Source organism: Lampetra fluviatilis, chromosome 27, assembly GCF_964198595.1.
Source record: "Lampetra fluviatilis chromosome 27, kcLamFluv1.1, whole genome shotgun sequence".
In the NCBI taxonomy this organism is placed as follows: domain Eukaryota; kingdom Metazoa; phylum Chordata; class Hyperoartia; order Petromyzontiformes; family Petromyzontidae; genus Lampetra; species Lampetra fluviatilis.
In genome coordinates, this window is record NC_136301.1 from 9,088,201 (window position 1) to 9,112,778 (window position 24,578).

Consider the following 24,578-nt stretch of genomic DNA (forward strand, 5'->3'; position numbering starts at 1 on the left):
GGCGGAGGAGCGACGCTCGCAACAATGAGCGGAGCGCCGGGTGGCTAAAGCACAGCAAGCTGGCACAGTAGGGGGCACAGGTAGTGCATCAGCCACTCATCTCAGTCGACCTGTGGCACCTGCTGGGTCTGCCCCGTGACCTCCTGCCAGCGGGCGTTCGACACTTCGCGTGGCCTCAAGGTGCACATAGCCTGGCACAAGCATCGTGGTGACGTCACTGCCACTTAGTAGCGAATGGCGGTTGTTGTTGATGTTGGGGAGCGGGAGTGTAGCGGTTAGCGCGCTGTACTACAATCGCGGCGACCCGAGTCCGATTCCCGCTCACGACCAACAACAGTGACGATATATTTGAACCGGTCTTGGATCTACCATCGGTCAACACAGCCTTACATGAGTACCTGATACGGTGTGCAAACATCAGCATTGGGGAGACAAAGGCGGCCGGGCGTGGTGTTGACCACCCACCCCCTCGGGTGCCATGCCGGCCTTCATAGGTGCTCGCTAACAGCACGTGCCTTAACAGTCTGTGAACTTCTCGACGGATAATTGTTGTCTTTGTGTGTGTGGCTCCCTGCTGGTCAACCGTCTTACGTATGCTGATGATGTGATGGTTAGTGCTCACTCTGAAGAAAGGATTTGGAGGTTCTGCTGCTGAACCTGGAGTGTGCCACTGTGAGTTGGGGCCTTACCAGCAGCCCCACCAAAACTAAGCATCTGCCTGGGCATATCATTCAATACACCACTTTCTCAACTCCTGCTGAGTGATGGGGCAGTTGTGAAGAGCAAGTGGAGACGTTTCCGTACATGGGTAGGTGTGCTTATGACCAACTCTGGTTTGGCAGCAGAGGTCTCGCTCAGAATCATCCGAGTGGCATTATCTTTTCGTCAGCTGCATAACACTGTTTGGAAGCTACCTGGTCTTTCGCGCCTCACGTAGCTTCGGTTCTTCTCGTTCACAGTCATGCCCTCTCTTCTCTACGCTTGCGAAATGTTGAACACTTTATAGGAACATCTGCGCCAATTTGAATTATTTGGGCCTACGCTCCATCCTGGGTTTAACCAGGCTAGATTGTGTAAGGTGCTCACAAATCCTCGAAAGATCTGGACACAGTTCCATTGATGAGCTCCTCCAGAAGGTGAGGCGGCGTTGGCTGGGTCATATAGCCAACATGCCCAGCCACCGCATGGTTAAACAGACGCTGTTTGACCCTGTGGTGGCTGGGCATTCGCATGGAGGGGGCTAAAAAAAGCACAGCACGAGCTAGAGAAGAGATGGAATTATGCGGGTACCAAAGGATGTGGAGCTGATTGAACTTGCCGATCGCTGGTACCAGTGGTGTCAACATCGGCTTCTGTGGAGGAGGTTCGTGAAAGACGCTGTTGGGCAGTTGGAGGCAGTTTCCCTCCAGCGACAGCAGAGAGCAGAGGAGCGATGCTTGCAACGTTGAGCCAAGCGCCGGACAGATAAAGCGCAGCAAGTTGGCACAGTTGGGGGCACAGCTGGTCTATCTGCCGGCCATCGCAGTCAGTCAATCCATAGCACCTGGGTCTGTTCCGTGACCTGCCAGCGAGCCTTCAACACTTCACATGGCACAATCACGGTGGTGATGTCATCATTGCTTCGTGGCAAATGGTGGCTGTTGTGTATGTGTGTGTGATGGGGAGCGGTAGTGTAGCAGCTATCTCACTGCGCTACGAACCCGTCGACCAGGGGTTCGATTCCCGCTCGCAGCCAACACCAGTGACAATTATTTTAACTGGTTCTGGATCTCCCCTAGGTCGACTCACTCCCAAATGAATACCATGTGCTGTATGTGTAAACATCGCCACTGGGGAAACAAAGATGGCCGGGCGTGCTGTTCGCCACCCATCCCCTCGTGTGCCATGCTGGCTTTCATAGGTACTCGCCAGAGGTCGCAATCGGGTACCCGATACCCGTACCCTACCCGATACCCGGCTACCCGTACCCGGCCGAGTACGGGTACCCATGTGCGGCCGGGTACGGGTACGGGTAAGGAATCAAAACCCGTTTGCGACCTCTGGTACTTGCTAACAGCACTTGCCCCAAAAGTCTACTAAGGCTATACGGGGGCGGGGGGGGTCTTTGTCTTTGTACGAGTGTATCTCTGTGTGTGTGTGTATCTGTGTGTGTGTGTGTGTATCTGTGTGTGTGTGTATATCTCTGTGTGTGTATATCTCTGTGTATGTGTATCTATCTCTGTGTGTCTGTGTGTCTATCTCTGTGTGTATGTGTCTATCTCTGTGTGTATCTATCTCTGTGTGTGTATCTATCTGTGTGTGTGTGTGTGCACGTCTGTATTATTAGAGACTCTGTGGAGCAGCTATTTCTGACGCTCGCATCTGCTTGTGCCGCGCGCTATGCGTGGTATGCACAAGCTATGCGTGAGCTATGTGGGTGTGTGTGAGCTCCGTGTGTGTGGGAGCTGTGGTTGTGCCACGGTGGCGAGATGTGAACTCCCTCGCCTGGGTATGGAGGAGGTGGTGGGTTCGATTCCGACCCTGACGCCTGCTGTATATTTGAAGTTTGTGTGTCTCTCAACCCGTGGTCGCGTGGATTTTTCTCCAGGTCCTCCCGTTTTTCCCGTCACATTTATTTGTGGCCAGGTGGCTTCTGAAAAATAGCTGTACAGCTCAGAGGACCCTTCCTGGAAGAAAAAATGTGTTTAGTTTATAGTTTAGTTTGTATGTCCTATGCAGATGTTGTGCATATGTGTGTATGTATATTTGCATGTATCTGTGTGTATATGTGTGTATCTGTGTGTGCGCGGGCATGGTGCTGCTCCCCCCCCCCCCCGCCTCTTGTGCCGTGCCGGCATTTGTCGGTGCTACCCGCTAATAGCACTTGCCCCAAACCGCCTGTTAGGGCTACACGGGGGATCTTTGTCTTTGTACGTGTGTGCACACCCACAGTGTGAATGTGGCATCAACATGGCCAGGGCCTCCTCCCACGCGGGGCGCCCGCGTCTCCAGTAGCAGTGGCTCGCAGCGAGCGGCTCGCAGATCGGAAGGATTCAAGCGGGGGATTGACTTGCACCAGCAGCGATAGACCTGCCCCTGTCATAGGGATGTTCAATTTCCACCACAGGCTCGGGGCCGCAGACAGGAGATGAGTACAAATGCCTCCACGCGAGAGGTCGCAACCGGGTACCCGATACCCGTACCCTACCCGATACCTGGCTACCCGTACCCGGCCGGGTACGGGTAGCCGTTTGCGACCCTGGTGCGGCCGGGTACGGGTACGGGTAGGCCGTGAGTCACTGGTGAGTAACCGTTTGTCACTCATTGCAGGTAGGGTACAGGTACAGGTAGGGAACGGGTACGGGTACGAGTACGGGTAAGGAATCAAAACCCGTTTGCGACCTCTGCTCCACGCTCACTCTTGACTTTGAATAACAGCGAATGATGTGATGCCCATGTGAGGTGAGTGGGTTATCCAATCATCCAGGATTACTCCGGCATGACGAAAGCTTTCCCACGTTGAGCTGGCACCGGTGTCTGTTCTGGCCCGCGGACATTTAGCGACGTCGCGTACGTCCTGCTTTGTTCACCGTGGGGAGTAGAGAGCCAGTGCTTATGCCGGTCATCTCAGTCTGTTAACCCATGACACCTGGGTCTGTACCGTGACCTGCCAGCAGGCGTTGCTGACTTGACCTGACGGCCTTAAAGTGCACCTAGCCTGGCACGTGTGCGTGCGCATAGGTGCGTTTGTGGGTGTGCACCTGTGTTTGCGCGCGTGCGTGTGTGCACCGGGGAGCGGTAGCTTTTGTGCTGCGCTACGGACCCCGGCAAACTCCAGTTCGATTCCCGCTCGTGGCCAACACCAGTGACGATTATCTGAACCACTGATGGGCGTCCCCTAGGTCGACTCGGCCTCAAATGAGTACCTGGTTGCAATACGTAAACATCGCCATTGAGGAGATATAAAAGTGGCCTTTGCGTGGTGCTGGCCACCCCACTCTCTTGTGTGCCGTGCTCGCCCTCATAGGTGCTAATCACTAGCAGCACTTGCCCCAACAGTCTGTGTGGGTTATACATGGGGAACTTTGTCTTTTGTGCACACGTGCGTGTGTGCAACATCTCGGTTGCCCTCCGTGTCGGTGACTCCTCCGTGTCACCAAGTCTCGTGCCAGCATCACGACCACAGCTGACCATGGCGGTGGCGATGGTGGTATGCGCTGGGTATCGGTTCGTGCGCCTGCGCACGTTTAGCCCGAAAGCCTCGTGGAGTCCCAAGACTCTTTTTCAGGAGGGTCCTGCCCAGTTGTACGCATGAGGAAGCGATGCTGCTGTGTGTGACCCCAGTTGAGTTGGTTACAGGTCGGGTCGTTTTGGCGAATGCCACTCACATTGTGTGGGCTTTATGAGGTGTAGCGCGGCGTGCGTGTGAGGTGTGCACGTGGGGTATAGCGCGGCGTGGGTGTGGGGTGTGCGTTTGGGGAGTCGCGTGGCGTGCGTGTGGGGTGTGTGCGTGAGGCGTTGCACGGTGTACGTGTGAGGTGTGCGCACGGGGTGTGTGCGAGGTGGGGTGTAGTGTGGGGTGTACGAGTGGGGTGTACCTTGGGGTGTACCTTGGGGCGCGCGAATGGTGTGCGCGTGCCCTGCACGCACAGTAAAGTGCGTCTGCCACCATGACTCCTCCCTCCCACCGTGCATGAAATCCTGACTCCAGAAATAGCGCGCGGATCACGTTACAGACGCCCTTGCCTGGCCACGAGCCTTGGGCACTCACACCCACCACACCGCACGGGCGCGGGCAGCCACAGTCCCTCCAGGCATAGGCAGCCCCTGTCCCAGGCAGTCCCAGGGACTCTGTCCGAGGCAGTCGCAGGGACACACTCTCTCTCTCTCTCGGTGCCTCCCTCTCGAGTCCAACTGGGACGTTACTGGGAGTCGCAAGGCTCGAGTGCGAAGAGGAGGCGTGGGAGGTGGAGGAGAAAGAGGAGGAGAAGGAGGCTCAGGAATGGGAAACGCTCCGCTATGCGCTGGAGGGAAGAGCGAGGATGTAGACACCGAGGTGAGGGGTTGCTGGTGAGCGGTGGTGAGCGGCACAAGCTTCTCGCTATTGCTGTGATGAGACGTGGTGGGATGTGATGGGTCGTGATGGGATGTGATGGGTCGTGACGGGTCGTGATGGGTCGTGGTGGGTTGTAATGGGATGTGATGGGTCGTGATGGGTCGTGATGGGATGTGATGGGTCGTGGTGGGTCGTGGTGGGTTGTAATGGGATGAGATGAGTCGTGATGGGATGTGATTGCAATTTGTCACAATTTTGCTGGGTGGTGATGCAATAGGTTATGATGTGTCACGATGCAATGAGTCTCAATGCGACGAGTTGTGATGCGATCGCTCATTATTAGATGGGTCACGATGTGGCGGCTCACAGTGGGTCGCGATGTGTGGGTCATAATGCAGTTGGTTGCGTTGTGTGAGAACACGTTGTGTGAGTCGCGTTGCAGTGGATCGTGATGCATCGGTCGCGATGCGTGGGTCGCAATGCGTAGGTCGCGATGCGGTGGGTCGCGATGCGGTGGGTCGCAATGCGGTGGGTAGTGATGTGTTTGTGCGAATGCTTGAGCAAGCACCTACGAAGGTCTGTTAGAGGATATACGGGGGATCTTTGTGTGAGAAAGTCAGAGCGAGTGTGCGAGAGTGTGTGTGTGTGTCTTAGTAAGGGTGTGTGCGTCTTAGTGAGGGTGTGTGCATGCCCAGCCACCGCATGCCAAAGCAACTTCTTTTTGGCTGGATAGAGGGAACATAACGGGCACGGCACGGGCTATAGAAGAGTTGGGCTGATTTGGTTCACAAGGATGTGCAGCTGAGTGGACTTGCTGATGACCAGTACCAGCGGTGTCAAGATCGGCCTCTGTGGAGGAGGCTCGTGAAGGGCGCTACTGGGCAGTTGGAGGCAGTCGCCCTCCAGCAACAACGGAGGGCTGAGGAGCGATTTTCACAACAATGAGCGGAGCATCGAATGGATAAAAAACACAGCGAGTTGTATGTATGTTGAACTTCTTTTGCGCCGTACGTAGCCGACCGTGCGAATTGAAGGTTGGTACAGTGGGGAGCACAGGTGGTGCATTTGCCATTCGTCTCAGCCGGTCAACCCACAACAACACCTGGGTCTGTCCCGTGGCCTCCTATCAGCGAGCCTTCGACACACGTGATGGCCTCAAAAGTGCGCCTAGTCTAGCGCAAGCACTGGGGTAACATCGCTGTCACTTGTTGTATTTGTTGACGCGGGTGAGAAGCATTTGGCGGTCAGCTGTTTAACAAGAATGACACCGTGGGGCAGCTTGGTCAGGAAAAAAATCAGTTACAGCGGTGTATAAATCCTAACATTGCAGACACAGAGCAGCAAACACATTGGAGGACAACAACATTTGGGGTCACACACCACTCGAGTATCTAAACTAAACTAACTAAAACTATTTTTATTTTACCAGGTAAGGGTCCATTGAGCTATATCACTATTTTTTCAGAAGCGACCTGGCAATCACAGATCATCGTTTAACGAAGTGGCTTATCGCGTGGAAATTTGTAGCAGCCAAATACTCTGAACGCGTGTTGATTCTAAAATGTGGATAGAAAAACCGGAGGACCCGGAGAAAAATCCACGAGACCATTCGGAAAGTGAACATGCAAACTCTAAATATACAACAGGCGTCAGGGTCAGGATCGAACCCACGACCTCCTTTATACCAGGCAAGGTTGTTAACATCTCTTAGCCACCGTGTCACCACAGACGATGTGCATTGCCTGCCAAGTGATGCGCATCATCAGCTCTGTGCCGCTGAGTCGGAACCGAGTCCGCTAACCACGTGTGCAGGGATCTGGCACGGGTGTCAGAAATATAATGCGATCTCGCGCGGGGGTCCGCTAACCGCATCCGGGTATCTTAAATCAAGCCGCCATTCGCCACAGTTTTGCGGCGAATGGCGGCCGTTGTTGTTGAGCAAGCGTGAGTGGATCTGTGAATGTGTGAGAGAGAGAGACACGAAGATAGTTGGGATGGGTGGGAATGCGTTGGAGCCTTCACGGTGCATGACCCCAGGGAGTCGCGCGGTGAAGTCAGCTGCTGCGGGCACATGTACCCTGCTCGGCGCCTCCCGTGCCGTGGCCGTTAGCCACTCGACCAATATGCAAATCGTTCCTCTCTCGCTACTGCCCATGGTCACTGTTCCCGTGAACTTCACTCGTTGATTCCTCCATCCGTGTTGAGAGCTCCACCCAAGGTCCACCAGACCCTGGCTGCGTCATTCTCTCATCCATGCCGTGTTCAACAGCCACACTACAGGCCTCAACACACTCAGCCACCCACTCAACCACCCACAGACTCAGATAATTAACTCACCCACCCACTCACCCATTCACAGACTCTAATACTTAACTCACCCTCTCATCACACTACAGGCCTCAACACACTCACCCACCCACTCACCCATTCACAGACTCAAATACTTAACTCACCCACTCATCACAATGAAGGCCTCAACACACTCACCCACCCACTCACCCACCCACAGACTCAAATACTGAACTCACCCACTCATCAAACTGCAGGCCTCAACACACTCACCCACCCACTCACCCAACCACAGACTCAAATACTTAACTCTCCCACTCATCACACTGCAGGCCTCAACACACTCACCCACCCACTCACCCATTCACATTCTCAAATACTGAACTCACCCACTCATCAAACTGAAGGTCACAACACACTCACCCACCCGTACACTTTTAAATCTAGATTGAAAACGAATGTCTTCACAACTGCTTATTGAGTTTAGTTTGTTGTCCTTACCCCGCACCTCTGATTACCACAGTTGGCGATGTACGGTGCGAAATAAGCTCGACATGCATACATGCACCCACTCGTTCACCAACAACTCAAATGTCCACCCACTCGCCGCACTGCAGGTCACCACTTCTCATTCTGATTCTTCCCTCGCGCTGCTCTGTTCGGGAATTTCTTTCCTCCCGTCGTCACCGTCTCTTCTCGCCAGGCTGGCTCTCGCAACAAAGCACCTGGCTCACATCGAGAGCCCTCGTGAAGTTTGTGCCCTTTCGGACTCTGCTCGGTCACTATTTTTTTCATATGTATAAAAAAATAATTTTGTGCGCATGAGTTATATTGGGAAAGTGTCATCAATTATAACCACAGCCACACGCAGTGAAATTAGCAGTGGCCTTGATCCATCGCAGTGCGTGCGGCTGTGGGGGGCGAGCCAGTGAGTGAGGCTGGGGCTCAGCTTGGAGCGGGTGGGGGGGTGAGGTGTGACAGTGGTGTGGGAGTGCAGCCCTGCACACCGTAGACAAGACTATGCGTGGCGGCTCCATCTTATTATTGCAGCTGTTCCTCACATTCGATGGGAGCCTCTGAGATGGCTGCCTGTGTGAGAGGCTGTGTGAGACTGAGAAGCGGTGAGAGACTGTGTCAGAGGCTGTGAGAGGTTTGTGAGGCTGTGTGAGGCTGCGTGAGAGGCTATGAGAGGCTGTGTTAGGCTGTATGAGACTCTGAGATGCAATGAACGAGTTGAGACGCGTGTAGATGACGCGTTTACACCGTGTCCCCACAGCTTACCGACTGACGTCGCACGCAAATATTTCCCCTGGCCCTGCTTGGCCCCCCGAGGCGGACTGGGGCGTTTTGTGAGACCAGCGTTCCGTCGCCGCATTACGTCGCTACGTTATCCGCCGCGTTTAACGGGCCAATACGGATCCGTTCCAGGGGAAGTCCACTCTGAACTCGAGCCACGCATTCCACCCAGCGCAATGCGCCCCCACGCAGCATGCCACTTGCCATCGGGCCAGGGGGTGAAGGCACAGCCGGACGAGCGTGACGCAGATGGCCACGTACAGGGGTCCAACTGCTTATTTCAACGAGGGGGGGGGGGAGGTGGGCTCCGGGGTGGTGGGGTGGGCCCCCACCTCCTTTTTCCCGACTCACTTTTACTGAAATAGCTACGGATGTTTTGAACCCCGTATACAATAATATGTAGGCTATAACTATATCTACATTATTGTTCTCTTTTTTTTTATATATATTAAACGTTTCTCTACATTTTTTTACTTGTTTATCTGGTTGATTCGCCCCCCCCCCCCCCTTGTGGCCGACCTGGGCCCCGATGCATCGCCTAATGCTGCCACACACCCCCCTTATTTGCTCCTCCGGCCACATCGCATCGGTGACGGAGCCTACCGGACGGGGTGAACACACACGGTGGTGCTGGTGAAGAAGGCTGCATAGTCCAGACGTTCTGGAACCGAGTGCGCCGCAGCGATCTCGTTGTGTCGTCGATGCAATGCTCCGTAGACGTCCTGCGCAAATTGCCCAGAGCGGGAGATGGGGGGGTGGGGGTCGGGTAGGGGTCGCGCTCGTCACACACGCGATGCGCTCCTGCGACGCAATTTGATTGAAGGGGGGGGCGGCTGCGTTGATCACCTTCTAGGACCCCCCTAGGGGGGCAGTAAGAGGCGGCTTAGTCTACCGTGTGGAGTCTCGGTGGGGCATCCGAGGGCTGTGCGTTGGCGCAAGTGGCACGAGCTGTCGGCTGGGCGCGACAGAATTGAGCCAACAGCAGGTGACGTCCTCGTGCTCGGTTTTGGGGATACGGACGACCGAAACTGCTTTTTGCGTTCAGTTTTTGTTGTCCCTGCCACTCGCCTCCGATTAGTACAGTTTGGCGACATACGGTGCGAGAGAAGTTCAACATATGTACACACGTATGTACACACGTATGTACCATGAAGCGGAGCGTGACCACGGCAATGACCTCCAGGCACGCGGGGACTGGTGCAGGCTAGGTGAAGCTGAAGCTTGGCCTGAAGGAGCTGCAATTCAAAGTGAAGGGAGGTCCGCTTCCATGGACACTTTCCCGTCCTCAAAAGGCTTGAAAGCCAACCTCCGGGACAAATTCGGAGCCATCTCAGAGATGCCGCAGCCCACCGATGTGAAATCGGTGCAGCGATACATCGTGGTTGTTAACTACTGAGCCAAGTTTAAGCCTTGCCTGTCAGAGGTGTGTGTATGTGTGAGCCTTTGACTGCTCCTGGACAATGATGCAGCCTGGCACTGGCTTCCAAAACGTTGCGGGGCATAAAGCAGCCGGCCACAGCTCAGCTATGCCAATGTTCAAGTGGATGCCGTGGTCATGAGATGTTCACTACCTCGCCTGGTATGCAGGAGGTCGTGGGTTCGATCCCGACCCTGACGCCTGCTGTGTATTTGGAGTCTGCGTCTCTCTCTCATCATCATCACGGTGGCTAGGAGATGTTAACTACCTCTCCTGGTATGCAAGAGGTCGTGGGTTCCATCCAAACCCTGACGTCTGCTGCTGTATATTTGGAGTATGTGTCTCTCTCTCATCATCATCATCACCACGGTGGCTAGGAGATGTTAACTACCTCGCCTGGTATGCAGGAGGTCGTGGGTTCGATCCAAACCCTGACGCCTGCTGCTGTATATTTGGAGTATGTGTGTCTCTCTCTCATCATCATCATCACCACGGTGGCTAGGAGATATTAACTACCTCTCCTGGTATGCAGGAGGTCGTAGATTCGATCCCGACCCTGACGCCTGCTGTGTATTTGGAGTCTGCGTCTCTCTCTCATCATCATCACGGTGGCTAGGAGCTGTTAACTACCTCGCCTGGTATGCAGGAGGTCGTGGGTTCGATCCAAACCCTGACGCCTGCTGCTGTATATTTGGAGTATGTGTCTCTCTCTCATCATCATCATCACCACGGTGGCTAGGAGATGTTAACTACCTCGCCTGGCATGCAGGAGGTCGTGGGTTCGATCCAAACCCTGACGCCTGCTGCTGTATATTTGGAGTATGTGTGTCTCTCTCTCATCATCATCATCACCACGGTGGCTAGGAGATATTAACTACCTCTCCTGGTATGCAGGAGGTCGTAGGTTCGATCCCGACCCTGACGCCTGCTGTGTATTTGGAGTCTGCGTCTCTCTCTCATCATCATCACCACGGTGGCTAAGATATATTAACTACCTCTCCTGGTAGGCAGGAGGTCGTGGGTTCGATCCCGACCCTGACGCCTGCTGTGTATTTGGAGTCTGCGTCTCTCTCTCATCATCATCACCACGGTGGCTAGGAGATGTTAACTACCTCGCCTGGTATGCAGGAGGTCGTGGGTTCGATCCTGACCCTGACGCCTGCTGCTGTATATCTGGAGTCTGCGTCTCTCTCTCTCATCATCACGGTGGCTAGGAGATGTTAACTACCTCGCCTGGTATGCAGGAGGTCGTGGGTTCGATCCAAACCCTGACGCCTGCTGCTGTATATTTGGAGTATGTGTCTCTCTCTCATCATCATCATCACCACGGTGGCTAGGAGATATTAACTACCTCTCCTGGTATGCAGGAGGTCGTGGGTTCGATCCCGACCCTGACGCCTGCTGTGTATTTGGAGTCTGCGTCTCTCTCTCATCATCACGGTGGCTAGGAGATGTTAACTACCTCGCCTGGTATGCAGGAGGTCGTGGGTTCGACCCCGACCCTAACGCCTGCTGCTGTATATCTGGAGTCTGCGTCTCTCTCTCATCATCATCACGGTGGCTAGGAGATGTTAACTACCTCACCTGGTATGCAGGAGGTCGTGGGTTCGATCCAGACCCTGACGCCTGCTTGTATATTTGGAGTTTGCATGTTCACTCTTCCCGTGGTCACGTGGATTTTTCTCCGGGTCCTCCGTTATTTTCCCTCCATATTTAGAAACGTGCGTTTCGAGTATTTGGCTGCTATAAATTTCCACGTGGTAAACCACTTCGTTTGGCTATCATTACATGTGGCCAGGTCGCTTCTGAAAAAGAGCTGTATAGCCCAGTGGTACTTGGTAAAATATTTATTTTAACAGTTTTAGTTTTTTTAAGTACCACAACATTACGTAGCCCGTCGCCGTACAGCATGTCAGTCCCGTCGCCATCGCGTCTGGGGCACCGACCCAATTCCAAACAGAACCGCGCACCCACGTGGAAACGGAACGCCCTGAGCAGACAGTTCACCGGGCCGCGTTTCCACACCAGTTCTATGGCCGAGGAGCGACCGCAGCGGAAAAACGGACCCCCACACCTCCTTGCAGTTGTTTTCAAGAAGCCCCCCCCCCGCCCCTCTTACATGCTCCAGAGATGACTTCAGAATGCCCTGTTATAACTTCACAACGCTACGGACCTTGATGTCACCCCGCACGGCCCGGAGATGTACATCAGCGGCACGCTCGGCAGAGCGACGGCAGCAGACGGGACGGCAGTGTGAGGGCCACGCAGCAGGTTGATCACAGGCTGCGCCGGCGTGTGCGGTGCACTGCGAGAGATGGAGGTCTACGAGGCGTGTGACGTCCGTTGTTCTGACCTGATGGACAGAGACAAAGGGTGAGATCCTGGAGTGCATTGTGGGAGAACACCGGCTCTTTGGAGACGAAGGCAATGGGCCCCAGGGCCATCGCCACATAGCTACTGTGACAGGAGACACTCACGGCCACATTGGAGGAGAAGCTCGGATACGGAGCAGACATACGACTCCCCTTCCTGGCAAAATCAAAGCCTTTGTTAGCAGTTCTTCAGCATGCAATGAGCGCACGCGCAGCAGGAAGAAACCCCTGATGTCAACTTGAATCCCGACACAGCCCTGGCAGATTGTCGGCGTGGACTTTATCTACAACGCAAGCTGAGGATTACCTGCTGATCGTCGACCGCTCCTGGGAACTTCTGAGGAAATCGAATTGTTGCGGCTTCCATGTCACGATCGTACAGAGTCCTCATCGGCAGCGGAGCTCCCGTTTGCACTTCAGCGATTTCCCGCGGTCGATATGTCGAAGAACCTGAGGAAGAAAGCTAAATGCGAGGTTAAACACTCCTGGAAAGCCATATTGCATTGGAGGAAAACGCCAACAGAGGGACCGAATAGCAGCCCATCACAGCACCCACTCTTTAGAAGGCTGAAGGCATGTTTGGCAGTGGCCAACAAATTGCTTGAGCCCCGTGTGGGTAACGGAGAAGCTGTCGAAGCAGGTGCACGATACGTCCGCCGGAGACATGCCCCCGAGTTGAGCATCGGGGAACCTTTCCGCGTGAAGCCGTCGCGTGTAGACGGAGCAGGCCACCGCCGGCGGACTGGGCCGCCCCACTGTGCGTGCGGAGAGCCGCGCCACGCACGAGCGGACAGCCATATTGCCTGTGCACCTCGTGCATGCCCAATGGATTTCTCGAACGCCACGACCAAGTGGATTTGCAAGCCGCGGAAGGGCCGGCCATGCGGGCCCGGTGCGCGCGGCCCGCACGCGCCGGCCTGCCAGAGGTGACCACTTGGGGCCGGGACAAGCCCGAGGAGAGGAAGGTTTTGCAGTGGAGGCGCCTGACTGTTTGGCTTTTAATTGTTCACGTGGAAAGGGGGATATGTTAAGGAAGGCGCATGATGGAGCCGCCGCTCTGCGTTACGCTCTTGTCTCTGGATGAGGGAAGTTAACCATGGTGTCAAGCCTGACGTCGTAATTTCACGCATCGAGAAAAAATGCCGTACGTCTTGATTCTGGCTCGGTAATGGTCCAGTGGAAAACCACCCATGCCGTGGTGGGCCCGTACTGGCTCTGATGTACCAGTGTAAAAGGGGTCTGTCTCACCGACGATCAGTGTCTCTGTTACTCTGTTTGATTGTGCACTGTGATTAGACCCCAGAGTGAGCGTGCAGTTGTGTAGGTGGCGGTGTGTGCCTGTGCACATGTGTGCATGCAGTGCCGGATTGTGACGGCGGTCATGTGTATTCTTAGGTTTTTTCGGTAAAGTCACCAGGTAGGTAAAAAATAAAAATTAATAAAAGTAAAATAAAAATAAAATTAAAATCACGACGTTTCGGAGGTAACACGAGCTTCCGTCTTCAGGTGGAACCGTCACAGCACGATAGCTGTATCAAGTGAGAGAAATTCCAAGAAAACAGTCCTTGTATATATACTGGTTGAGGGTGGGAGTAGCAAAGGTAGGCCCTGAATATTATTAAATAATATTATTATTTAATATTAAATAATATTATTATTTAATAATATTGCTGTGACGGTTCCACCTGAAGACGGCTTGTGTTGCCTCCGAAACGTCGTGATTTTTATTTTACTTTTATAAAAAAAAATTTTACCTACGTGTCTTTACCAAAAAAACCTAAGAATATGAATCTTTGCAGTCACGAAAGCTTCAAATCTAGAATTAAGGTTGTCATGTGGTTGTACAGGTGGATGTGAATACGAGTTTACTGCGAGCGGCTCGTGCTGGGAACCTGGAGAAGGTTCTGGAGCTCCTGAAAGCCGGGACTGACATCCACACAACAAACCAGGTGTGAGACTCACTCGCCTGCACCCTCATGCACTCGCTCAGTTAATCACTCACCCACTCATTCACCTGCTCACACACTCACTCGCCTACTCAATCACTCACTGACCCACTCGCTTGGTTACTCATACACTCACCCAATCACCCACTGACTAATACACTCACTCGCCCATTCACCCTATCACCTGCTCACTCACTCGCTCGCCTACTCAATCACTCACTGACCCACTCGCTCGGTTACTCATACACTCACCCAATCACCCACTGACGAATACACTCACTCGCCCATTCACCCTATCACCTGCTCACTCACTCGCTCGCCTACTCAATCACTCTCTGACCCACTCGCTCGGTTACTCATACACTCACCCAATCACCCACTGACGAATACACTCACTCTCCCATTCACCCTATCACCTGCTCACTCACTCACTCGCCCACTCACACACGATCAGCTGCGTGACTGGTGTTGGGTGATGCTCCGTCGCCGTGTCGCGTTGTTTTGTGCGCAACGCGGCTCGATCCCTTGTCGCCCTCGCGTGGCCTCTGTCACCCTCGCCGCGTGCCGCTCATTCCCACGAGCAGGCGCTGTGTGTGTGGCTCTGTGCGTGTGATGTGCTGTGTGTGTGGCGCTGTGCGTGTCATGTTTTGTGTGTGTGGCGCTGTGTGTGTATGGCTCTGTGTGTGTGATGTGCTGTGTGTGTGTGGCGCTGTGTGTGTGGCTCTGTGTGCGTGATGTGCTGTGTGTGTGTGTGGCTCTGTGCGTGTGATGTGCTGTGTGTGTGGCGCTGTGCGTGTCATGTTTTGTGTGTGTGGCGCTGTGCGTGTGTGGCTCTGTGTGTGTGATGTGCTGTGTGTGTGATGTGCTGTGTGTGTGATGTGCTGTGTGTGTGGAGCTGTGTGTGTGTGGCGCTGTGTGTGTGATGTGCTGTGTGTGTGTGATGTACTGTGTGTGTGTGGCGCTGTGTGTGTGATGTGCTGTGCGTGTGATGTGCTGTGTGTGTGGCGCTGTGCGTGTGATGTTCTGTGTATGTGGCGCTGTGCGTGTGAAGTTCTGTGTGTGTGTGGCGCTGTGTGTGTGTGGCGCTGTGTGTGTGATGTGCTGTGTGTGTGGCGCTGTGACGCTTTGTGTGATCCTCAGAATGGGCTGAACGCGCTGCACTTGGCTGCCAAGGAGGGCCACGTCGCGGTGGTGAAGGAGTTGCTGACTCGCGGGTCAGAAGTTGATTCTACAACCAAGGTGAGCGAGTAGGTGGGTGGGTGGGCGAGTGGGTAACTGAGTGAGTGGGTGGGTGGCTGAGTGAGTGGGTGGCTGAGTGAGAGAGTGATTGTGTGAATGAGTATGCAGAGCGGTAGTGTAGCGGTGAGTGCGCTGCGCTACGAACCCGGTGACCCGAATTCGATTGCCGCTCACGGCCAACACCAGCGACGGTTATCTGAATGGGTCCTGGACCTCCCCGAGCTCGAATCAGCCTCAAATGAGTACCTGGTGCGGGGTTTAAACGTCGCCACTGGGGAGACAAAGGCGGTCGTTCATGGTGTTGGCCACCCACCCCTCATGTGCCGTGCCGGCCTTCATCGGTGCTCACTAACAGCTATATGGGGGATCTAGTTTTTTTGGGTGAGCGAGTGATTGGGTGAGCGAGGTCAGTGTTTTGTGGTCACCTGGGTTTTGGTCGTTGTGATAAAATAGTCGCTCTGTTAGACCGAGTCGTGTGTGTGTGCGTGCGTGTGTGTGTGCGTGCGTGTGTGTGTGCGTGCATGTGTCCGTGTGTGTGTGTGCGTGTGTGTGTGCATGTGGGGAGCTTTAGTGTAGCGGTTAGTATGCTGCGCTACGAACCTGGCGACCCGGGTTCGATTCCCGCTCACAGTCAACACCCAGTGACGATTATCTGAACCGGTCCTGGGCCTCCCCTAGGTCGACTCAGCCTCAAATGAGTACCTGGTGTGGTGTGTAAACATCGCCACTAGGGAGACAAAGGCGGCCGGGCGTGGTGTTGGCCACCCACCCCCTCGTGTGCCGTGCCGGCCTTTATAGGTTCTCGCTAACAGCACTTGCCCCCACAGTCTGTTAAGGCTATACGGGAGATCTTTGTCTTGTGTGTGTGTGTGCGTGTGTCCGTGTGCCTTGCGTGTGTGTGCGTGCGCGTGTGCGCATGCGTGTGTGTGTATGCGTGTGTGCGTGTGTGCGTGTGTCCGTGCGCGTGTGTGTGTGTGTGTGCGTATCTCTCCACAGAAAGGGAACACGGCTCTGCACATCGCCTCATTAGCTGGGCAGACAGAGGTCGTGACCCTGCTCACCGAACATGGAGCTGACGTCAATGCGCAGTCAGAGGTAATGACATGTGTGTTTGGGAACGTGTGTGTGTGGGTTTGTGCATGTGTGTACACATGTGTGTGCGCGTGCCCGTGTGTGTGTGTGTGTATGTTCACATGCGTATGCGGGTGTTTGTAGGGGGAGCAGTGGTACATCAGTTCGCGCACTGCACTGTGAATCCAGCGATCCGACTTCGATTCCCGCTCACGGCCAACACCAGTGACAATTATGTGAACCGGTACTGGGCCTCCCTTAGGTCGACTCAGTCTCAAATGAATACGTGGAGTGGTGTGTAAACTTCGCAACTAGGGAGCCAAAGGAGGCCGGGTGTGGTGCTGGTTTTCGTAAGTGCTGGCTAACAGCGCTTGCCCCAGCAGCCTCTGTGGGCTACACGGGGGACCTCTGTCTGTATCTCGTGCAGAATGGATTCACGGCGCTCTACATGGCCGCCCAGGAGAACCACGTGGCCGTCGTCACCCACCTGCTGGGCACCGGGGCCAACCAGGCCATCGCCACCGAGGTGCACACACACACACACACATGCACACACACATGCACACGCATGAGCACACGTGCCCAGATACGTGTGCGCGCGCCCGCACGCAAACGCACACATACGTGCGCCCCATGTGTCCCAGGCGGGCCGTGAGGTCCATGTGTACTATGTTTCCCGTGTGGGCCGTGTGTGGGCCTTGTGTGGGCCGTGTGGGCCATGTGTACTATGATTCCCGTGCAGGCCATAGGGGCCTTGTGTACTATGTGGCCCGTGCGGGCCTTGTATATTACATGTGCCGTGTGTACTATGCGTCCCGTGCTTCCCATGTGCCGCGTGTGCCACGTGTGCCATGCGTACCACGTGTGCCATGCATACCATGCGTACCGCGTGTGCCATGTGTGCTGTGCGTACCACGTGTGTCATGCGTACCACGTGTGCCGCGCATACCACGTGTGCCGCGCATACCACGTGTGCCGCGCATACCACGTGTGCCATGCGTACCACGTGTACCACGTGTGCCAAGCGTACCACGTGTGCCATGCGTACCACGTGTGCCGCTGTGCAGGACGGCTTCACGCCGCTGGCCGTGGCGCTGCAGCAGGCCCACGAGCGTGTGGTGGAGCTGCTGCTGGAAGGCGATGCACGCGGCCGCGTGCGCCTCCCCGCGCTGCACATCGCAGCGCGCAAGGACGACACTCGCAGTGCCGCGCTGCTGCTGCACAGCGGCACCAACGGCAGCAGCGGCGGCAGCACGCAACAGCAGCAGCAGCCGGAGAGCGAGCACGCCAAGGTGTGCCCTCCGCACAAGCGCCGCGCCACGCACACGCCACGCGCATCAACGCGAGCGAACCGCGTCTCTGCGTCTCTCCCTCCTCAATCATCGACATCTCTGCCTCTCTCTGTCCCGTGTGCGTGACACAGGCCCTGGTGAACCGCACCACGGAGGTGAGCACCCGGCTCGTGGGAGCGACACGGACGCCCCTTTCCACTGGCACATCCGAGCCGTGCCACTGCCGTCGCACGCGACGGACGAGCCGCATGTAGATGAGGCAGCGGTGGCGCTGTGCCCTCGCCCGCTTGCCCGCTCGCTCACCCACACACCCAACCGCTCACTCGCTCGCCTGCTCAGTGCGAGTGGAGTTTGCGTATTCTCTGTATGGGTTTCCTGGGTTCTCTCCAGTTTGCCCCTCCAATAGCTAAGCCCCCACACCCGGTGGAACTGGGCGCCGCACTCTGCGAGCGTCTCCGCTCGGTGCCCTTCTTCACCGGCGTGGCGCGCGGAGCAGTTGTACCCCACCCCCCCGCCCCCCTCGGGTCGTGCGGCTCTGCCGAGTCTCCTCCAAGCACGGATGTGATGACGAGTCCGGGATGTTGTGTCGAGTCTGCATGTTGTGGTGAGGCTGGGATGTTGCGGCAAGCACGGATGTGATGACGAGTCCGGGATGTTGTGGCGAGTCTGCATGTTGTGGTGAGGCTGGGATGTTGCGGCAAGCACGGATGTGATGACGAGTCCGGGATGTTGTGTCGAGTCTGCATGTTGTGGTGAGGCTGGGATGTTGCGACAAGCACGGATGTGATGACGAGTCCGGGATGTTGTGGCGAGTCTGCATGTTGTGGTGAGGCTGGGATGTTGCGGCAAGCACGGATGTGGTGACGAGTCCGGGATGTTGTGTCGAGTCTGCATGTTGTGGTGAGGCTGGGATGTTGCGGCAAGCACGGATGTGGTGACGAGTCCGGGATGTTGTGTCGAGTCTGCATGTTGTGGTGAGGCTGGGATGTTGCGGCAAGCACGGATGTGATGACGAGTCCGGGATGTTGTGGCGAGTCTGCATGTTGTGGTGAGGCTGGGATGTTGCGGCAAGCACGGATGTGATGACGAGTCCGGGATGTTGTGTCGAGTCTGCATGTTGTGGTGAGGCTGGGATGTTGCGGCAAGCACGGATGTGATGACGAGTCCGGGATGTTGTGGCGAGTCTGCATGTTGTGGTGAGGCTGGGATGTTGCGGCAAGCACGGATGTGATGACGAGTCCGGGATGTTGTGTCGAGTCTGCATGTTGTGGTGAGGCTGGGATGTTGCGGTAAGCACGGATGTGATGACGAGTCCGGGATGTTGTGGCGAGTCTGCATGTTGTGGTGAGGCCGGGATTGTTGTGACATGTCTGGATGTTGTGGTGAGGCCGGGATGTTGTGGCGAGTCTGCATGTTGTGGTGAGGCCGGGATTGTTGTGACATGTCTGGATGTTGTGGTGAGGCCGGGATGTTGTGGTGAGGCCGGGATGTTGTGGCGAGGCCTGGATGTTGTGGTGAGGCCTGGATGTTGTGGAGAGTTCGGATGTTGTGGTGAGGCCGGGATTGTTGTGACATGTCTGCATGTTGTGGTGAGGCCGAGATGTTGTGGCGAGGCCTGGATGTTGTGGTGAGACTTGGATGTTGTGGTGAGGCCTGGATGTTGTGGAGAGTTCGGATGTTGTGGAGAGTCCGGATGTTGTGGTGAGGCCTGGATGTTGTGGCGTGTCTGGATGTTGTGGTGAGGCCTGGATGTTGTGGCGTGTCTGGATGTTGTGGTGAGGCCGGGATCTTGTGGCGTGTCTGAATGTTGTGGTGAGGCCTGGATGTTGTGGCGTGTCTGGATGTTGTGGTGAGGCCTGGATGTTGTGGCGTGTCTGGATGTTGTGGTGAGGCCGGGATGTTGTGGCGTGTCTGGATGTTGTGGTGAGGCCTGGATGTTGTGGCGTGTCTGGATGTTGTGGTGAGGCCGTGATGTTGTGGCATATCTGGATGTTGTGGTGAGGCCGGGATCTTGTGGCGTGTCTGAATGTTGTGGTGAGGCCGGGATGTTGTGGTGAGGCCGGGATGTTGTGGAGAGTCTGGATGTTGTAGCGAGGCCAGGATGTTGTGGTGAGGCCGGGATGTTGTGGCGAGGCCGGGATGTTGTGGTGAGGCCGGGATGTTGTGGCGAGGCCGGGATGTTGTGGTGAGGCTGGGGTGTTGTGGCGAGGCCGGGATGTTGTGGCGAGGCCGGGATGTTGTGGCGAGGCCGGGATGTTGTGGTGAGGCCGGGATGTTGTGGTGAGGCCGGGATGTTGTGGTGAGGCCGGGATGTTGTGGTGAGGCCGGGATGTTGTGGTGAGGCTGGGATGTTGTGGCGAGGCCGGGATGTTGTGGTGAGGCCGGGATGTTGTGGCGAGGCTGGGATGTTGTGGCGAGGCCGGGATGTTGTGGCGAGGCCGGGATGTTGTGGCGAGGCCGGGATGTTGTGGCGAGGCCGGGATGTTGTGGTGAGGCCGGGATTTGTTGTGGTGAGGCCGGGATTTGTTGTGGTGAGGCCGGGATGTTGTCCCCTCCCCTGTCCGTGTGGTGGTGCAGAGTGGGTTCACGCCGCTGCACATCGCCGCTCACTATGGCAATGTCAACGTCGCCCGGCTCCTGCTGGAGTGTGGAGCCGACCCCAACTACATGGCCAACGTAACCACCACTACCACAACCACTACAGCCACCATCACAACTACCACCACTACCACAACCACTACAGCCACCACAACTACTACCACCACTACCACCACAACCACTACAGCCACCACAACCACTACATTCTCCAACTAGCACTACAGCCACCACCACCACTACAGTCACCACCACTACAGTCACCACCACTACAGTCACCACCACTACAACCACCACTACCACCACAACCACTACAGCCACCACAACCACTACAGTCACCACCACTACAACCACCACAACTACTACCACCACTACCACCACAACCACTACAGCCACCACAACCACTACAGTCACCAACTAGCATTACAGCCACCACTACCACCACCACCACAGCCACCACAACCACTATAGTCACCACCACTACAACCACCACCACAACTAGCACTACCACCACCACCACAACTAGCATACGTGTGCTTGTACGTGCACGTGTGCAGAACGGGATCTCTCCGCTGCACGTTGCGGCGAAGCGTGGCCACTCGGAGCTCGTGACGCTGCTGCTCAGCCAGGGGGGCAACATTGACGCACGCACCAGGGTGAGTCACGCACCCACAACACCACACGCACCGCACGCACCGCACGCACCGCACGCACAACACGCACAACACCCACAACACCACACGCACAACACCACACGCACCGCACCACAACACCACACGCACCGCACCACAACACCACACGCACCACACGCACCGCACCCACAACACCACACGCACCGCACCACAACACCACACGCACCGCACCCACAACACCACACGCACCACAACATCACACGCACCACGCCCACAACACCACACGCACCACGCCCACAACACCACACGCACCGCACCCACAACACCATACGCACCGCACCACAACACCACACGCACCACGCCCACAACACCACACGCACCACAACAACAACAACAACCGCCATTCGCCACTAAGTGGCGGTGACGTCACCACGACGCTTGTGCCAGGCCATGTGCACCCTGAGGCCACGTGAAGTGTCGAACGCCCGCTGGCAGGAGGTCACGGGGCAGACCCAGGTGCCACGGGTCGACCGACCGAGATGACCGAGATGACTGGCTGATGCACCACCTGTGCCCCCTACTGTGCCAACTTGCTGTGCTTTAGCCACCCGGCGCTCCGCTCGTTGTTGTGAGCGTCGCTCCTCCGCCCTCCGTTGTTGTTGGAGGGCGACTGCCTCCAACTGCCCAGTAGCGTCCTTCACGAGCCTCCTCCACTGAGGCCGATCTTGACACCGCTGGTACCAGTCATCGGCAAGTCCACTCAGCTCCACGTCCTCCTGTACCACATCACTCCATCTCTTCTCTAGCCCGTGCTGCGCCCGTTTAGCCCCCTCGATCCGGCCGAACAAAAGCTGTTTAGGCATGCGGTGGCTGGGCATGCGGGCTACATGACCCAGCCAACGCAGCCTTGCCTTCCGGAGGAGCTCACTGATGGGACTTTGCCCAGATCTTTCAAGGACTTGTGAGCTCCTCACACAATCCAGCCTGGTTAAACCCAGGATGGATCGTAGGCAGGCCAGCCTAAATGTTTCCAACCGGCGAAGATGCTCCACTAGGGGGGTCCACGTTTCGCAAGCGTAGAGAAGGGAGGGAATGACCATGGCCGAGAAGACCTGAAGCTTTGTGCGGAGCGACAGACCAGGTAGCTTCCACACAGCGTCACGCAACCGATGAAAAGATATTGCCGCTCGACTGATTCGGAGTGAGACCTCTGCTGATAAACTGGAGCCGGTCATAAGCACACTGCCCAGGTATGGGAAACTCTCCACTCTCTCCACAACTGCCCCATCACCGATTGGGAGTTGTGGGGGTGGAGTGCCCGATGGTACAAAATGCCCAGGCAGGTGCTTAGTTTTGGTGGGGCTGATGGTAAGGCCCCACCTCTTAGTGGCACGCTCCAGTCTCAGCAGCAGCGTCTCCAACTCCTCTTCTGAATGAGCAGCTATTACCAAATCATCGGCATACATAACGTGGTTGACCAATAGGGAGCCATCCCTTGATCGCACCCGGGCGTCGATCAGCCTCCCATTATATCTGTACCAAATAGTAATTCCCCCGGTACAGCTATTGAAGGCTTCACGAACTACGCAGTCGAAATAGATATTAAATAATGTGGGAGCCAGAGGACATCCCTGTCGCACCCCAAGGTGTACAGGGAAAGGCTCCGACTCCCGGCCACGTAGTTTTACCCGGGCCCGCTCACCATCATGAAGGTCCTTAATGATCGTGAGCAGAGGGTCAGGGACTCCGAAAGCACGAAGAACAACCCAGAGCCCAGTCCTACTGATGGTATCATAGGCCTTGACCAGGTCAATAAAGCAGAGATGTAGGTCTTTTTGGAATTCCCTACACCTCTGCTGTAGCAGACGGACAGAAAATATGGCATCTGTGCAGGACCGCCCTTTCCTGAAACCGCATTGGGGCTCCGCAAGCCTCTCCTCAGCGTGCCTAGCAAGGCGATGTTGAATAATCCTTGCCAGGACCTTACCCGGCACACTGAGGAGTGAGATGCCCCTGTAGTTGTTACAGTCGGTACGGTCCCCCTTCTTAAAGAGGGGGACCACCAGGGCATCCTTCCAGTCCTGCGGAACCCGTCCAGTGGTCCAGACTGTTGTTATGATGTCATATAGGGCAGTCTGTGCACAAACGCCACCCTCCCTCAGCATTTCACTTGGGAGATCATCTCTGCCCGGTGCCTTCCCTGGTCTCAGACTCCGGATCGCCCTCAGTACTTCCTCAACAGCTGGTACCTCAGCCAGCCACTCACAGGGGGTGACCTCTTCCAATATTTGAGGCACCGCAGCCTCAGCAGGGTCATCCTCACTTTGTGCCATGATGTTTTCCTGGCTGAGGGATTTCCCCTCCCCCAGGACCTCACAGAAATGCTCAGCAAATCTGCATACCTGTTCCTGGGGGTCGTAGATTGGATCACCGTTTTTTCCTCTAATGATGGTAATAGGTGTGGCGCTGCAGGTTACTTTTTTGATGGAGTTAAATAGTGATTTGTGATCGCGGGCCACTGAGGCAGACTCCATCTCCTCAGCAATCCGTGACCACCACCCATCCTTACAGCGCCTTACGGCTCTCCGAACCTCCGAGCGAAGGCTGCGGTAAACCTCCTCATTCTCTGACGTTGGATGCTGTAGGCGATGAGAGTGGGCCTGTCGCTTTTTCTCAATTAACCTGAACACCTCCTCCGTCAGCCAGGGTTTCTGGGGAGGTCTGGACCGCGTACCCAAAGCAGCCATTGCAGCTGCATGAGTCACAGTCTTAAACCTCGCCCATTTACCCTCGACATCAGGTGGAGTGGGGGACGATGCCAACCCCAGCTGCAAGCAATGATGAAATTCTCGCTTGCAACTTTCATTAGCTAGCTGAGACCAGGCCACTTTTGGTTGGAATGGGGTCCTGGGTGTACACCCACCACCGGAGTGGAAGAATGGCAGGCGCATCTTACAGATGACTAGTCGATGGTCAGAGGTCAGATCAGCTCCACGGTAGGTCCTGGTGTCAAGGACATGGGCTCGCATCCGCTGGTCCGTCACTATGTAGTCCAGCAGATGTTCTTGCTTGGACCCGGCATGTATCCATGATGTTGTGTGGATGCGCCGATGCCGGAAGAGCGTGTTGGTAATTACAAGCCCATGGGCTGCACAAAAATCTAGCAGCCTCCTACCGTTATTATTGAGCTGATCTGGCCCATGCCTTCCAATCACTCCAGACCAGGTGCCAGCATCATGACCAACTCGGGCATTGAAGTCACCCAACAAGATGACTCTGTCCCGAGTGGCCACTTTAGCCAGCACCTGTGACAGGAGGTCATAGAAAGCGTCTGACTCATCGGCTTTGCCTGCATCCCTCCACGGATGTTCGTCTTCGGTGGGGGCATAAGTAA

At 55.7% G+C, this 24,578-nt stretch overlaps 1 protein-coding gene across 1 annotated transcript in view; it reads left to right on the plus strand.

Annotated features, from left to right (window-relative positions):
* LOC144942465 (uncharacterized) overlaps positions 1–24,578 on the plus strand; it is a gene marked incomplete at its 5' end in the record, with an annotated part of 101,492 nt that overhangs the window by 2,076 nt on the left and 74,838 nt on the right. The window contains 8 exons of the mRNA XM_078869332.1: positions 14,257–14,358; positions 15,496–15,594; positions 16,591–16,689; positions 17,093–17,191; positions 17,733–17,957; positions 18,089–18,112; positions 20,535–20,633; positions 21,110–21,208. Of these exons, the coding sequence (XP_078725458.1) occupies positions 14,257–14,358; positions 15,496–15,594; positions 16,591–16,689; positions 17,093–17,191; positions 17,733–17,957; positions 18,089–18,112; positions 20,535–20,633; positions 21,110–21,208 (846 nt within the window). The remainder of the gene's footprint in view (positions 1–14,256; positions 14,359–15,495; positions 15,595–16,590; positions 16,690–17,092; positions 17,192–17,732; positions 17,958–18,088; positions 18,113–20,534; positions 20,634–21,109; positions 21,209–24,578) is intronic.